Source organism: Pogoniulus pusillus, chromosome 3, assembly GCF_015220805.1.
Source record: "Pogoniulus pusillus isolate bPogPus1 chromosome 3, bPogPus1.pri, whole genome shotgun sequence".
NCBI classification, from domain to species: domain Eukaryota; kingdom Metazoa; phylum Chordata; class Aves; order Piciformes; family Lybiidae; genus Pogoniulus; species Pogoniulus pusillus.
The window spans coordinates 22,624,653-22,640,779 of NC_087266.1; the positions used below are offsets into that span (position 1 = coordinate 22,624,653).

Genomic DNA, 16,127 nt, shown 5'->3' on the forward strand with positions numbered 1-16,127 from the left:
TTGCTCTCGGGCGCGGCGCGGGCAGCCTTGCGGAGGCCTCGCTGTTAAGGGCGGCCGCGGCGCCGCCTCTTCCTTTCCGTCCCGGTCGCCATTTGCAGGGCACACGCGGTGAGTTGCGCTGAGTTGCTCTGAGTTGCGCTGAGCGGATTCAGGTGCCTCCGCCGGTCCACGGAGCGGCGGGGAAACGGCCGAGATGCACTGGCGGCGGGGCGGGTGGGCTCCGGGCGGCGCGGCCTTGCTGAGAGGCAGAGGGCGCAGGAGGGAGGGAGAAGGCCGCGGCTTGCTGCCGTGTTGCGGTGCGCTGGTCTGAGCCAGGAAAATGCTGAGGGATGGAGGGAAGTGGCCCAGCAGCGAGTGCAGTATTGGAGGAGTGAGGCTCCTCTGAGGGGGCAGTGGTGGTCCTGTTCAGACCCCAGGCCGCCCGCGGGATGTCGGGGCCTAGAGAGCGGCTGCGCGCTGGCGGGGTGGCTGCGACAGCTCTTTAGTGTGGGCCTTGGAGTGAATAGCGCTGCGGCAGTACTCGAGTTTTATTAGCCTGTCTAGTGGCCGGCACTTGGAATGGTGACCTATAAATCTGTTGGGGGGGATGCTGCGTTTTGGATGCCTCATAAGGAGAGGCATCTCTCCCCATGAGGGAAATGGGCTTAAAATGGGTCTGCACCGGAGGTCCTCGCAGTGTATGAAGATCCTGGTGCTTGATAGAGGTATGCGGCTGGAGCACCAGACATCTGTCTTAGGTCAAAATCAGAAGTCCACGCAGGATGTAAGGGGAAGGTTTTTCATCGTTAGAACAACAAGCCACGCCTTTCAAACAAACCGCCCAGGGAGGCCATGCAGTGGTTTCTCTCCATCTTTGAAAGATTTCAATCCCTGAGCAACCCGCTCTGATCTCGTAGGAGACATTGCAGGAGGTTGAGCAAGGTGACTTGCAAGCATCTATTCTAACCTCAGTTATCTCATGGTCCTATAAGTTGTTTTCTATGAATGTCTAAGCTAGCAAAACTGTTTGATTTGATCCAAGAATTAGGAAATGGTGAATAGCTTTAGAGACTTGTTTTTTCTAAAGTGTCTGAAAATGCCATTGGACAGCTATAGAGAGTAAATGAACCAGTAGTTCTGAATAATTTGCATTTGTTTTTACAGTGATCAGCCAAAATGACGAACACAAAGGGAAAGAGGAGGGGGACACGTTATATGTTTTCAAGGCCCTTCCGGAAGCATGGTGAGTATATCTTGTAGCAAGAACACAGTAAGTTGCAGTCTCTAAGTAGCATCTGTAGAACAACAGTTTGTGTCAAAGAACTTCTGACAACTTAGGCTAAAAACTGTAGAATTTTATGCAAGTAAAACTTCCAGCTCTTACACTTTATAGAATAGAAGCTTTTCCCAGCTACTTCAGTATGTGTCAGCCCATGGATTTATGCTTAAGTTTGCAACTAGTCCCTTACTTTTAGATACTCGACGGTGGGACCTCTTAGACTCATAGAACCAACCAGTTTGAAAGAGACCTCTTAAGATCATCCAGTCCAACCTATGCCCCAGCCCTATCCAGTCAACTAGACCATGGCACTAAGTGCCTCATCCAGGCTTTTCTTGAACACTTCCAGGGGCGGTGACTCCACCACCTCCCTGGGCAGCCCATTCCAATGCCAATCACTCTCTCTGTGAAGAACTTCTTCCTAACATCCATCCTATACTTTCCCTGGCACAACTTGAGACTGTGTTCCTTTGTTCTGTTGCTGGTTGCCTGGGAGAAGAGCCCAACCCCCACCTGGCTACATCCTCCCTTCAGGTAGTTGTAGACAGCAATGAGGTCCCCCCTGAGCCTCCTCCAGGCTAAACAACCCCAGCTCCCTCAGCCTCTCCTCAGAGGGTTTGTGTTACACATTGTTATTCTGATTGCTTGACAGTAGTAATAATGCTAATTCTGTCAATGCTTGAAATTTCATTTCAAACTGAAAAGACTTAAGTAACAGTTAAAATGTACATTTTTTTTCTTTTGCCTCTTAGCAGTGTGCAGTGATTACAGCAGTGTTCACAGTGAACTATTAAATAGTGTAATCTCTTTTCAAGTTCTATGTTAGGAGTGGGATTAAAGTTGCAGTTCTTCCTGTCTCAGGTTTTTTGTTTTTTAAGTAGGAAGTGTGTGAGAAAGCAATTACTACTTAAAAAAAAAAAAATCAGTGTTATGGTTTTGAAATTAGTTTAAATTTGAGCTAGTTAAGAAAACTACCAATGCATGATGTGTGTCCTACAGACCATTTTGTGTGTGTGAAACTGGGCTTCATAAGTGCCCAAATTTTTGTCTCTTTAACAGGAGTTGTCCCTCTGGGTACCTATATGCGCATCTACAAGAAGGGCGATATAGTTGATATCAAGGTACTTTGTACAATGCTGTGTAGTAAAATGTTAAAGCAGTGTAATTGTTTTCAGTCTCCAGTTTCTGGAGGTACTCTGTTAGTTGGTTCGTGTATCAGCACAAGTACCTGCTGCTCTTGTTGGAAGCAGTACCGGAATCACAGTGCTACTGAAATAGTAGTAGTGCTTCAGTGTCACATGCTGGTTTATGTGGGATTTTTTATATATATATATGGAAAAATAATTTGGGTGTACTTTGTTGTTATATGTTCAACTGAAAACAAGGGAGTAAAGTTGCCACATCTAGTACTGAGTTGCTGTATGGTGCTGCCTACCAGCACTACTTTCTTAGGAACCTCAGCTGTAATTTCAGTCGCTGTCCTGTCTTGCCCAAGTTCCACGTAAAGCATAGTTTATGGGTGATGTACCTGATAGTTACCTCTGTCCCTGTGCAAGGGATGGTGAATACAAAGCCACATTAAACCTAGAAATGAAGATATAAATGTAAGCGTAAGTCGTGTATTAATACAGGGGAAAAAAATGAAGCAGCATTTCCCATCATTTAGTATTTTCTAGAACATGTTTAAAATCACTATGCTCTCAAAATGAAGTGGTAGTGAATCTGAAAGCTTTTCACCAGGGATTGTTTTTCGGTTGAATCCTTTAGTTTCATTTGAAATGCAGAGTTTTTCTACGAGTCACACATGGCTTGTAATCTGCTTGGTTGTTTGCCTTTTGCAGAACTGAATTGCACTGTTCGTGATTAATGCTTCTTGACACCCTGGAGCTTGATGATGATTTTCTCCTGTGATTGCTTGCTGAAAGCAAAGTGATCATTCATTTCACCGACACTGAAAGCAACCAGAGTTGTCCTAGCAAAATTTGATAGTCTTTGAAGTGCATGGCTATATATTCTAATTTGTTAATGAAATGGGAGTATTTTTAAATCAATCACAAGTAATCTGAAGCATGTATTTCATGTAAGCTCTGAAAGAGAAGTCCTTAATGGTTTTGTAGGGTGTGTTTTGTTTTTTCTCAAGTTAAATTACACACTTAATTGTTATATCTCCTAACAGGGTATGGGTACTGTTCAAAAAGGTATGCCCCACAAGTGTTACCATGGCAAGACTGGAAGAGTATATAACGTTACTCAACACGCTGTGGGCATTATTGTTAATAAGCAGGTCAAGTAAGTAATGAAGTTCTGTGTATTGCATCTTTGTATTGGGGAAGGTTATCTGTAATTGCACCCTCCTTTCACTTTGCCAATTAGACACTCATTGTCTTTATTGGTCATTCAAGGTGGGTAAAGTGTTTATCCTTTTTATAACCCAAGCAAATGATGCTCATTTGACTTGGATCCTGTCAGAGGAAACATTTTTTCTGAGGAGCACTTAATGATGTTACTTAATGGGCATTTTCAGCCAACTTCACATTGGTGCTGAGGCCTTTTTAAATATTAATGTGTAGCTTTATTCAGCTGGATTTTGTACAGTTCAGTCAAAAAGGACAAGTTGTTTTTTTTCCAAGAGCTGGACTGGAGTGCAGTGGTAGTATAATTCTTTGTGCTACATGGTTAAATTTAATCTAAATGGTCAGCACATCATTACATATTAATAACCTTTTAGTTAAAGAAGTTACATCTGACTTGCGTCAACAGTATATTTGAGTGATTGATCTTTAGAGGGAAAAAAAAACATTAATTGATGTTCTGGGGTTACTTATATAAGGCCCATAAAACTAGCTTTGAAATAGCCTTTTATTAAGTGCTGTAGATTAAAAACTCATTTTCTGTCTTAGGGGCAAAATTCTTGCCAAGAGAATTAATGTGCGCATTGAGCACATTAAACATTCCAAGAGCAGAGACAGCTTTCTGCAGCGTGTGAAGGAGAATGAAAAGAAGAAAAAGGAAGCAAAAGAAAAAGGCATTTGGGTTCAACTGAAACGTCAGGTATTAATTCTGTTGTATTTGACATGTTGTTAATTCAGTTTGCAAAAAAAATTGCAACTAGAACCAAAGCAGTTGAGTAAAATGATAATTCTAAAAACAACAGTGTTACTCTGTAAACAGAGGTCTGTCTTAAAAAGCCAACAAAAACCAATATTCCACATGAATGAAGCTGCTTACAACATTCTGAAAAATCTTAGATTGTCTTGGCAGTGTCTTGCCACTGCCATGACTTGGGTTCTTGATCCTTTTGCACAGGAGGTTGCCTTTCTGATTTCAAGAGTAGCGTGGCAGTATGCAGCATGTCTGTACCTGGACTGTCTGCTGTGTTTGATGCCTGAAGAGGGCTGCATTGTTCTTGGATGGAAGCTCTAGCCTTGGCTGTGAGCAAAGGGATGGGTGCTTTCTGCTCCGTTGCTGATTTGCAGCAGGAAGCTGTGCCTGATTTACAGGGTCAGTGGTGGTTTGAGGTTTTTTTGTTTAGTTGAGTTTAGATGCAGCAGCTTCTTTTGTAACCCTTTAAGAAAAAAACAATAACTAGACTTCAGAGAGGAAATAATTGCCATTGCTTCTGGAACCACAGAGTATAGGGGTAACTTGGATTAGTAAATTGCAGAGGGTATAGCGTTGATTTTTTTTTTCCTTTTAGCCATTAAAATTAAGCACACTGTAACATCGTTTTCTTAACTGTTGTTTGTTCAAATCAAATTTTAGAGATACTAGATAAGAAAATAGCTGTAATGTATATATAACAATGTGTTAAATGATCATCAAAATTAATTTTCTGTAAGGTTGCTTTTGAGGTACAGTGTCATGAGGCTTTTTTTTCTGTTTACAGCCTGCTCCACCAAGAGAAGCACACTTTGTGAGAACTAATGGCAAGGATCCAGAGCTGCTGGAGCCGATTCCCTATGAATTTATGGCATAATGCTCATTAAAAAAAATAAAGGTCTGGTTTTGGACAAGTGTATGTGATTGTGGCTGATTACTTTTTGGAACAGATGCTTTAGAAAACTTGTCTTTTATTGGAGTTTAACTCGCCTTACGTGATGCTTGGCCATTTAAATTATTACAGCTTTTGTTGATCAGTTGTTTATATAGGCCATAAATCTTAGGAACACTAAAATTTTAAATGTTCAGTGATAATTGTGAGTTAATGTGAGAGGACATGGAATATTTCACCACTAAACTGAGAGCATTTACCAGGAATTGCAGTGTTACGTAAAGGTTACTCTGTGTGGGAAAAGAGACAATGAGCTTTGGATTTCATTGATAAAAGCTTTGGCTGAGGGGCTTCATTTTTAGTAACAAACAATTAACCAGTTTTTGAAGGTAACCTCTTGACAAACAGCTGTGGACAAATCTTGGTGTTTCATCCCTGTAACTTGCAAAAGAAAGATTTTTAGAACATGCTCAGACCAATAAGCATTCTTAGGAAACAGTAGTTTAAAATGAGTCTTTAATTCCAAAACTGCTAGCCTGTATAATTTGATTTTTATCATTTGAGTTGTCTGGCATAGCTGGATGCTTGCGTTTTGTTGTGTCTGGAGAATGTAAACATCTACCTCATTCTGATGCATTCCTGTCAACCATGATTTATTGATACTTCACAAAAAACCCAGTGCTACCTGACAGAAGAGCATCTTCAGCCAACTACTTAGTAATGTGTTTCTGTGATCTTTGAAAAAGTGTGGAGCTTGCTATAAACTCCTGAAAGTAGCTTTGAAAATGCATAAATGATCTTAAGTGTGTTCTAGATGTGGATAAATAATAAACATTTCTAAGTGTCATGTAAGATACTGCTTCACTACCTCAAATTGATGAAAAAATGTCTGCATGTAGAGAGAGTAAAATACTAGAGAAGTAGTGACTGCAAGCAATTTGTAGGTATTGACTTGAAAATTACTGAAAAATCAATTGCAGGACAGCTAGTAGGCTTGGGAGTGAGAAATTGAGAAGTGATGAGGTTTGCCTTTTCCCTTATTTCTGAAGTGCCTTAAGCAGAAGTGTCAGACCATGTGTGGATTGCTTATAAATTTAGGGATTAATGGTTGTTTACATTTACCTCACATTCAAGCGTGGGTGTTCCATTCTCATGGAATGTAGGTTTTAAATGTTGGAGTCATCTGGCTTGGCCTGATATTTAAGGGTGACAGGCTTCAGACACTAGGCATTTGGAAGTCCTAATGAGCAAATGCTGTGTTTGAAGTTTCTCCAGGTACCCAAATTAGAAGATGGAGTAGACAGTAGTTGCTAGGACTTTAGAAATGCTTTGAAGAAAATGGAGCAAAACTCACCCATTCACATATGATACATGCTACTAGTATCCTCTTTTGACTATATATTGGACCTGGAGTGCATCATCTGCTGAAGTAAGGTTGAGATGACTTTCACTGTCGCTGTTTATGCCCTTGGCTTTTATGATCAAGCGGGATTTTCGTGGAGCATCTGGATTTCTACACTAAGCCTTAGACTTTGATCTTTGGCTCGTCAGTTTCCATAGAATTGTAAAATTGGCATTTGGCTTACAAGGTAAACACCCTTTTCTATCAGGCTTTGTGCCTGGAGGATTGGGCAGGAGGCTTTTTTTGGTATGATTTTTTATTTTCGTGGCACTTTAGATTTTTCTCATGCATGCCTCTGAGTTATTTTGGTTCTGTTTGGTTTGTACTTATCTGTCAGGATTGCGGTGGATTAGTTTATAGCATCATGAAGAAATGGTTAACAGTGGTGGGTAGTCGTAAACTTTGAATTTATTGTCAACAATTTAGAAGAGTAAGACTAGATGGGATACAGTAGTCTCATTTAAGAGCAGTGCTTCCAGAGACACAGCATTGCAACAGTTCTCAATTTATTTAGTCTCTGTTTTTAAGGTCATTATGCTGACAGTAGATGCTCATAAATGCATATTTGGAAGCTGTGTGTGGGCTGTGAGGAGGAGGAGGAGGGAATGTTTTCTTCAGTCAGGCTTCCCAGAAATGACCGAAAATGAAATTTGGTATTTGGTTTGTACAGGAAGAGAATAGCCTTTTTTGGCTATGGGTTGGGTTTGTTTTTTCCCTAAGTTTGAAAACAAGACAAATTAACTGAGGCTTAATCTGTCTTGGGTTTGTAGACACTACCTGTTAGATGCACTCGGTGTAGTGGTGGTTTTCCTCAGGTAGTAATCCCAGGTTTGCGGAAATGCAGCACAGATACTTGGACTTCTTGGTATCCAAAGTTTGCTTCCTGTTCATCTGTCCTGTTTGCACAGTTGTGACAGAAGAGGAAGAGCTGTGAAGTGAGAAGTTACTGAAGAACTGCCTGGGGACGTCGCCAGTCATGAAATTAGTGTCTAAGTTGAAATGCATCCTTGATAGAAGATAATAGTTTTAAGTGTATGCAAAACTTGCAGAAGGCTTAGGAGGGAAGGGTGATTTTGGCAATTGAGCTCTGTGCCCCTCTGAGCAGAGGAAGTGGGTTTCCTTACAGTGTTCTGGCTCATCTCTGCAAGACTTTGTCTGCATTATTTTGTCCCCAGCATGCTTCTGGGCAGCAGGTTGACAGCCCTTACTATTTTCCCACTGCTCGCACACTGATGTGTCCCCCCCCCACACCTTGCCACCTGGAAGCCTGATGAATTTACGCCGCTCCCCCTTCACATCCCTTTTGAAGCTCTGTCAACTAGCCCTGCCATCTCCTCTGTATTCAATACATGTTACCTGTTTTCCAGTCCCCTTCTAGCTCAGAACTCCATTATCCCAGAGCTGGTGGACAGGCTGTCCCTATGCAATGTTCAGAAACTGAAGTGCTTCAGGATTAGCACAAACCATGACACTTCAGTGTAGTGCTTTGTTCCATGGAGTCTGATAAGGAGGTAGGAGCTGAACTGTCTCCTCTTTTCCAGGTTCTACTGCCTTGAACCTTTGCAGCTGGTTCCCTGCCAAAAGCTGTCACCTCCTAGAGGAGAAGCAAAGAAACCTGAGAGGTCAAGTGTCATAGCTTATTGGTGACACTAAGGCCTGAGATTTCCTTGGGAATGTTTGTGCTAGGTCTGTGTGTGAACTGGAAGGCTCAGTGAAAGAACCAAGAAGCAGCCATGCCCCTGCAAAAAGGCTGCAGGCTGAGGACCCCCATGGAGAAAGCAGGTGAAGTGTGCATGTCCAAGGTGGGCAAGGGGTGTGCAGACACCTCCAAACCCATTCCTGGGGCCAAGGCAGGTAAGCAACTCTTACAAGGATGTACAAACAATTCACACTTCTGTAATCTTCCTTTTGTATCTATTAGATGGAAACTGTCTTCATGTTTGCTCTCTTGTCCTCAGCACATTCATGGCTCTTATGATCAAAAGAACAGCTAGCATCCCAGATACATACTGTGCTGGGGTGCCCTTGCTGGTCCAGAAGATGCCAATAAATGTATGTACATGTGTCAGAGAATGTGAACCTCTTTATTCCCAGCACAAGCAGACATGTTCCCTCTGCCCTTGCAAGGTGGGGTGAAAGCACAGTTAAAGTGGGCTCATTGTTGCCTGGGTAGTACTTCACGACTAAGGGGTGTAGAGGGCAACCTACAACTGAAAATGGCCTCCTTGCATGGGAGAAAGGCATCAGCAACCCCTGTGATTCTGAGGGTAGGGGTGTGTAAGACACAGGTTATGTGCATTTCATGTCCATACATCTGCCTCAGCGGATGTACTGCCAAGGTCTGTGTAGGAATCAAGTTGTAGCTTCTAGGATTTACAGAGTCACAACCATTTTAATCCAAGTGTTGGGTAGGGATGTGGTTGTCAGCACCAGCACGTGTACAGGTCAAGAGCCCAGAGAAGACAAAGCTCTAGTTGATGTTGCTGATTTAATTTTTCACTATTGGGAGGAAGTGACTTTGAGTAATGGCACTCAATCACCTTTTTGTCCATGTCCATTCCAGATTGCTTAGCCAACTGGGGAGAGTAAGGAAAACCTACAGCTTTGAACATGGGCTTGTGATCCGTGAAAGTTTGTGGAGTGGTGAAGCCATGCCAGCTCACAGCAAAGGTTCTCAGCAGCACATCTCTGCATGAAAAAGTACTGTGCTTGCTGCTCTTTAAGGTCATCCTGCCCATTTTAAGCTCAGACCTTCTAGCAGACTCTACAGCATCATCAAACATACCAGGAGCACACTGCCTTGTTTCTTAGAGGAAAAGGAAACTCCAGTGGCTTTCAATGTCCTCTGTGCTGCAGTCACAGGAGTAAGCTGCCTGTTCTCTCCCTCAAAGGTATGTTGAATGTTTCCAGAATTTGGAATAGGGAGGTGGTTCAGGCAGAGCTATGGTGTCCCTGGGACTCCATGTGAATGGGACTGAGTGACAGATGTTGCTGTGTGAAAGGGGATGATGACAGATTGTGATGGTGGTATCTTCATGGGATGACTGAAAGTGCAGTTCCAAGTAGGACCTCCAACTGAGCAAGGAAAGACTTCTTGGAACATCTCTGAGAGCTGTGCATCCAGGGGTATCTTGGCCCACAAAATGAAGACAGCCATTCATAGCCCCCACATGTAAGGAATCTTGTAAGAAACAGAAGAGCCCTGGCTGCTTCAGCCAGAATATTATGTCCTGAAGGAGAGAGAGACCTGGAAGTAAATTTCTTCACAGGGTTTCTTACTTCATTTTACATATTGTCATCTCTGTGCTTGGCTCTCACTTTTTGCCCCTGGGAGTGCCCTCAGCAGTAGATGAGGCAGCATGAACTCTACAGCTGCAAAGAAGCAAGTAGTTCCCAAAGTTTTGGTAACAGTAGTTGTTTAGTGCTGCAGCTCAGCACCTGGGAATCATCTGCCTAGAGCAGACTCATTTCAGTGGCTCTTTTGTAAAGAAATGCACAAAAATAGTCTGTGTTGGCACTGAGAGCAAGGCCACAGACAAGTGTTGCTGTGATAATGGGAGCAGATGACAGTAGCACGAACCTCTGGAAACCTAATGCTTTTAGAGATACACGAGAAAGCTTGTTTATAAAGCAAAAAGGGCTCACTGGCATGATGGGATGTGAAGTAGAAAGGCGCAATCATGTTTTGAGGTTAAAGATGGCTCAATGTTACCATAGGGGTTCTTGGGCACTACAGTTATTCAAATAGCAGCACTTCTTTGGCCACACTTTTCTGCAGGCACTACTTAATTAGCATGGTCTTAAGTGCTGTGAAGTGCATATAACCCTTCAGCAAAGTGCAATGTAGAATCATTACCAGTTAGAACAGGGGAGATTCTTTAAACAGGGTAGAAAATTGCCCTAGGAAGGTGCCCAATCCTTTGGTTGCTGCAGGGTGCAGAGCCTGAGCTGTGCCTCCACTCTCTGTGCACATCCTTTTCCATGTGGTGTTGCGGTGACTTTTCCCAATGTGCTAGTTTGAAGCTAGCTAGACTGAACTGCATCTCCCTAACCTCACCTTCTGTTTGGACTAACCCACCTTTGCTTCTTAACCTCCTGGCTGAACCTCTATTCTTCATTAGGGCTGGGGTAAGGTTGAGAGGGGCAGGGGGAAGGTGCAGGGGTGGTTGAGAGCCCCTCCTGGGGACTCAGGTTTCTGGGAGGGGAGTTGTGTTTCTGTATTACCTTTTACCTTGTATATTTCTGTCTATAACTGTATATACTGTAAATATCTGCTTGTATATTGTGCTAGCTGTAAATAAATAGCTTCATTTATATTCCCAGAGCCAGCTGAGTCTAGTCTGGGTAACTTCTAAAGTGTGTGTGTGGGGGCAGGGAACACCCAAACCATCATACCCAGGAACACCTTGGCTCTGGTAGAGCAGAGCTGGTGCTCTGTTTTGACTTTCTGGAGGAACTGGGGCTGAGGGTCTCCAAAGAAGCAAGATAAAACATGACACTGTTATTGTGTGCACCTTCTGAGAGCTGGATTGAAGGGAAGGGCAACGGAGTGCAGCACCTGTGCACAGCCCCGTTACTGCTGAGGTTCATCTCAGCTGCCTGCGTATCTGTCCAAGACCACCAGGCCTGCCGGTGAGCATCAGTCCTGCAGCTGGGCCCCAGCAGCTCCCATGGCAGCTCTGGCCTCCCTTAGTGCTGGGCTCTGACAACACAGACCCATTCCATTCATTTCAAGTACCAACCTCCTCCTGGCCTCCTCCATGTTGTTTCTGAGGGCTTGTATTATCTCCCTGATAAAAATAAAGCACTACCTGAGTGGATTGTTCATGTCCTAAACACCCAGGTGCTTGCAAAGCAAGGTGCTGCGGAAGAGCCAGGACCGCGATTTACAGCGGCAGAAGCATTCAGGCAGCTGCGTAGGGGCAGGTTCGAGGCTCAGTAGCCCATGGTGGAGCACCTTTCTTTGAAACTTTGTGCCACTTAGAAAGCACAAAGGACCTAATCTGGACCTCAGGGCCCTGTGGACCACCTGTTTTCAGGGCTGTTCGCACGCTGTGAGCCTTGTGCTGCCCTCCGTCTGCCAGGCGTGAGGTGCGGGGCCTTCCCCCTAAACCTGGGTCGTAAATTGCAGGGTCTGGTCCTCCTGCCCCTTCGCCCGGGGGGTCCACTCCACCCCTGGGAATGGGGAAGGTGGCGGAGGAGTGGGCGGGACTGCAACCGCGGGCGGCAGGCGCCGGGTGAGGCGGGAGAGTGCTGCGGGACGCGGCAGGGCTGGAGCGGCTGGGCGGTACGGGCTGGGGGAGGTGGCCGGGCTGGGGGCGGCGAAGCAAGGCGGGGCTGGTGCAGCCCGCGGGGCGGTACAGCGAGGGGCGCTGCCGTCGAAGCCTTTAAAAGCCTCCGGCGGCTGCCTGAGCTGCGCTGGCGACCGAGCCTGGCGAAACAGAGAGAAGCGACCCAGGGCCACCCGGCTACCCCTCCCATGCGCCTGCCGAGCATGTCCCAGCCGTTCCTGCTGGCGCCCATAGCGGAGTGCCCCCCGGGGCCAGCCGGCGCCCAGGTCCGCCTGGCTGTGCTGGGCGCCCGCGACGTCGGCAAAAGCGGTGAGTGCGGGCCGAGGGGGCGCGGGGCTGTCCGTCCGTCTCGCCTTCCGCTGTGTCCGCCCGCTCCGCCTAATGCGGCCATTCTGTGTTGCAGCGATGATCGTGCGGTTCCTGACGAAGCGGTTCATCGGGGACTACGAGCCGAACACAGGTGAGGTGAGGCGGCGGGGCGCGGTGGACACCCCGCAGGCGAGGCTAGTGACTGACGGCTCTCTGCTCCCCAGGCAACCTCTACTCCAGGCTTGTCCATCTGGAAGGGGACCGCGTCGCCGTGCAGATCCAAGACACGCCGGGATGCATCCAGGTACGGAGATGCTTCAGATTGATCGGTTCTTCTTTGCCACTGAAAGGCTCTGCTTTTGAGCCCCAGCTTCCTTTTCAGTCCCAGACTCAGTCCCAAGACAGAGCTCGGGATGCCTTTTGAGCCGGTCCTATCAACGATACTGTCTTTATAATTTAACAACTCAAGGCCAAATTTGTGCTTTTTGTTGTACCGCAGGTGCAGGAGGACTGTGTGCAGGTGCTGGACTCCCTGTCCAGGTGTGTGAAGTGGGCAGAGGGCTTCCTCCTGGTCTACTCCATCACAGACTACAGCAGCTACCAGTCGGTCCGACCTCTCTACCAACACATACGCAAGGTCCACCCAGATGCCAGGACACCCATCATTATTGTGGGGAACAAAGCAGATCTCCTTCATGCCAGGCAGGTAGAGGCAAAAGAGGGACTACAACTAGCAAGCGAACTGGGCAGCCTGTTCTTGGAAATCTCCACGAGTGATGACTCCCAAGGTGTTTGTGATGTTTTCCAGTATCTTTGCAAGGAGGTCAGCAAAGTACAGCATGCTGGCAGCGCGGACAGGAGGCGGTCATCCATCATCCCTCGACCCAAATCTCCCAACATGCAAGATCTAAAAAGACGTTTCAAACAGGCTTTATCTTCCAAAGTCAAATAACACACCCCCACGCCCCCATGTGACTGAATAGACTTTATTTTTGTAAACCAGTTAATAAAAATATTTATTTTTGTACTAATGCCAGCAGTATGGGAGTAAGTATGTTGAAGCTTGCCATTTCCTTGCCATTCTCTCGTGTTTAATTGGTTGGGTAAAAAAGCTGCATAGCAACCAGAGGTAATTGGAGAAGGGTTTTATTTTTTTGCCAGAAGGTTTTGATTTAATTTCTGGTTTGGGCTGGGGTTTGCACTTTTTAGTCTCCTTAAATGATTTCTTTGAGCTTTAGTTTCTGGTTTGTAAAATGGGAATTAATACAGTGTAACACTCAGCTGCCTTTAGAAAGTGCTTGGAAAGTGCTTGATGGAAAGCTTTACATGGAGAGAAAAAGACCCCACTACTTTATTAAACATGAAAATGTAACTGTCTGTAAGCATTCTGATTCTAACAGCATCTCCACTCTCTCTCAGTGGCTGCTGTTTCACTTGCATCTGTAATTGCCTGAATGGTGATAAGCTGTTAGGCATGCGTTCCAATTTCTGATCTCAAGATATATCCCACAGAATTAATCTTTTGAGCTCAAAGCATTTAACATGAGGGTTGTGCTTCTCCTACAGATTACTGTGGGACAAAGTGCTGAGCAATCCACAGCAGAGGAGTGTGTGGGATGGCTGTTGCTTTCTCTGGAGATGTATGATAGGAAGGGCTGATGCGTAGGTTCCCTTAACAGAAAACAGCTGTACTTAAAAAGAACTATATCTTTGTCTCCACCAAGGCAATTCTGTAGCCATTGGAAACAAGTCAGACTTCTGTACTCTTACTTCACATGAGCTCTATGCCATTCTAGAATAGTTTTATTAACTGTTTGCTGGATATCTGAGCATGAAATCTAGGGTTTGTACTTCAAATATGCCTCTAAAGTATGTGCATAGTATTGGTAAAAAACACTCCATGCAGTGTAGAAAGTGTGGGAACTGTACAGGGGGGAAACTTGCTGTCCTCACTCAAGCACAACCCCAGTTAAGGAGGGGTTTTTTTGTTGTTATTTTTGTTTTTAAAGAGATTTATTTTAAATGTCATTGATAGAATCCAAAGACCACTTTCTTCTGTCCTTTTGTTAGAAAAGGCACGTAGCCACTGTGTAAGTCTCTCTGCTTCAGGGACACTGCTGTGTCTTGAAGTTAGTGGGCAGCCTCTCTTACTTCTCAACATGAAGCCTTCTTTGACACCTCAACTGTTAATCTGCAGATGAAAGGCTTCCTGACAGTGGTAATTGAGGAAAGGGTCACTGTGCAAGTTAAGAATGATGGTCTGTAAGGAAGTATCTAAGCTCTGTGTTAGCACTGGGTAGGGTGTAGGATGCCAGCAGCATCCCATGTGCACATCAAATCCAGGCACATTACCTACGTATCTCCTCTCTGAGGGATCCAGGCACATTACCTATGTATCTCCTCTCTGAGGGCACCACACTGTCCCACCAAAGGGTATATGAGAGCTGAGGGCAGGGAGCTCCAGACTAGCAGAATCAGACTGAAGCTGGAACAGTAAACTGGCTCCAAAGCTCCTGAGTTAATTCATAGAAGTGCAAAAGCATGATGATAGCCTGGACAAGTTAAAGTACTGTTCAGCGTGGATTTTGAATACCTCTTCCCTATGAGCATTGCTCTGTCTGACCGAGGACTCTGGGTTAGGGGCTCTAGGGGAGCAGAGGAAGGAGGTTGATGACAATAAGCACATCCCCGTCAGATTCAAGCTCACCACACAGGCCACACACTCAGAAGGAAACTTTAACAAGGGGTTGAAAACTCACAGGTGGGGTATTTATGCAACATTCCACCGTCCTGAAATCAGGGATAACAAATTGTTTCCAGAGAAATTACTGCTGTAATATGGCTTGGGTTGGTTTTTTTTAAACAAGCTTCTGTCGTTGGAAATGTGGAAGCTTGATTCCCTACTCCTGTTTGCAGTAGTTTCACTGAGCAAGCCACTAAAAGCATCCAGCTCATAGATGGGCACAGAACATGTTAAAGGGCAAGTGACAGATGCTGGACCTGCTTGCATCTCATCATGGCACTCAAAGGTCAAGTGAAAAAGAGCACTAGGCACTGAGCTCTGGTGCTTCCTACTGCCCCTGGCAAAGCAGGAGCTTGGGGCTTTGCTGTGGTACAGCTGAAGAGTTTGGGCAGGAGTCACTTGGCACCCTCCCCATGCTACCTGTGCTGTGCTGGTTCAGCTGAACATTGGGACCAGGACAAGGCCCCACGCGAATGTAAAATGTGCCCATGGCAGTGAGGGAGGGCTGCTGTGACCTGCTTCCAATCTAAGGCAGCAGCTGAGCTGGGACATTCTGGATAAAGTTTTTGGGTACAGGTACATAAATAAGGCATTTAAGCTGCTTGTCAGAATTTGCCTTGGCTGGCACAGGTTTACCTTCACCCAGAAGTTTTCAGCTTGTGTGACCCTGAACCAACAGGCAGGGCACAGGAGAAGTACACTGCCCCCCCACTCATTTTGCTGCAGCATCTTCTTTGGTCCTGGGCAAGTGGACAAAGAGGGGCACACCAGGGCAGGGAGGGAGAAGCGTCACTTCAGTGATAGCAAAGGAGCCCCAGAGCATTGTTTCTCTTGGGCCACTGTCACTTGTGCCATCTCTGACAAATGCTTGCCATTGCCAGTCTCTGAGCCCTTCACCTGGAGGCCAGGGCAACTTCAGGAGGGGCATGGGCTAGCCTTTCTTCTTGATCAGAGGAAAATATGCATCTGCCTCCTTTCTCCCACCACCTGTGCTATGAAACAGGATCTCAGCAATTTCCCCTGACAAGACGGATGAGTGGGTTTTCAGAAGCAGGGACGTGTGCGGCATCACGCGCAACTATGGATGCTACTACATCAGCATCTCCCCCCTGTTGAGCTATTTTGTCTATCTT

General features: G+C 45.6%; 2 protein-coding genes and 2 non-coding genes across 5 annotated transcripts; all 4 read left to right on the plus strand.

Moving 5' to 3' along the window:
- On the plus strand, positions 1-5,276 carry RPL21 (ribosomal protein L21). Of its 2 annotated transcripts, none has more exons than XM_064172336.1 (6): positions 1-108; positions 1,144-1,222; positions 2,318-2,379; positions 3,435-3,547; positions 4,159-4,309; positions 5,145-5,276. In XM_064172336.1, the coding sequence occupies exons 2-6, from the start codon at positions 1,156-1,158 to the stop codon at positions 5,232-5,234; spliced, it is 483 nt and encodes a 160-aa protein (XP_064028406.1). In that variant the 5' UTR covers positions 1-108; positions 1,144-1,155; the 3' UTR covers positions 5,235-5,276. The 2 variants fall into 2 exon arrangements, with proteins under 2 accessions (XP_064028406.1, XP_064028415.1); XM_064172345.1 differs by lacking the exon at positions 1-108 and adding an exon at positions 110-126 and having other exon boundaries at positions 1,142-1,222.
- Positions 3,144-3,218, plus strand: LOC135174068 (small nucleolar RNA SNORD102). Its single transcript, XR_010301713.1, has one exon. It is a non-coding gene; the product is annotated as a small nucleolar RNA SNORD102 (small nucleolar RNA).
- LOC135174139 (small nucleolar RNA SNORA27) lies at positions 3,606-3,738 on the plus strand. The gene has a single exon (XR_010301747.1). It is a non-coding gene; the product is annotated as a small nucleolar RNA SNORA27 (small nucleolar RNA).
- A 6,758-nt stretch (positions 5,277-12,034) lies between the features above and the next one.
- RASL11A (RAS like family 11 member A) lies at positions 12,035-13,628 on the plus strand. The gene is made up of 4 exons (XM_064172358.1): positions 12,035-12,251; positions 12,346-12,402; positions 12,476-12,555; positions 12,751-13,628. Exons 1-4 carry the CDS (start codon positions 12,131-12,133, stop codon positions 13,201-13,203), a joined length of 711 nt encoding a protein of 236 aa, XP_064028428.1. The 5' UTR covers positions 12,035-12,130; the 3' UTR covers positions 13,204-13,628.
- The last annotated feature ends 2,499 nt before the right edge of the window (positions 13,629-16,127 follow it).

Excerpts from the sequence above, each read along its gene's own strand:
- RPL21 (XM_064172336.1), top strand. The coding sequence starts at position 1,156 with ATGACGAACACAAAGGGAAAGAGGAGGGGGACACGTTATATGTTTTCA. Across the intron at positions 2,380-3,434 it reads GCGATATAGTTGATATCAAG|GGTATGGGTACTGTTCAAAA; the intron begins GTACTTTGTACA and ends ATCTCCTAACAG. Across the intron at positions 4,310-5,144 it reads GGGTTCAACTGAAACGTCAG|CCTGCTCCACCAAGAGAAGC; the intron begins GTATTAATTCTG and ends TTCTGTTTACAG.
- RASL11A (XM_064172358.1), top strand. The coding sequence starts at position 12,131 with ATGCGCCTGCCGAGCATGTCCCAGCCGTTCCTGCTGGCGCCCATAGCG. Across the intron at positions 12,403-12,475 it reads GGACTACGAGCCGAACACAG|GCAACCTCTACTCCAGGCTT; the intron begins GTGAGGTGAGGC and ends TCTGCTCCCCAG. Across the intron at positions 12,556-12,750 it reads ACACGCCGGGATGCATCCAG|GTGCAGGAGGACTGTGTGCA; the intron begins GTACGGAGATGC and ends GTTGTACCGCAG.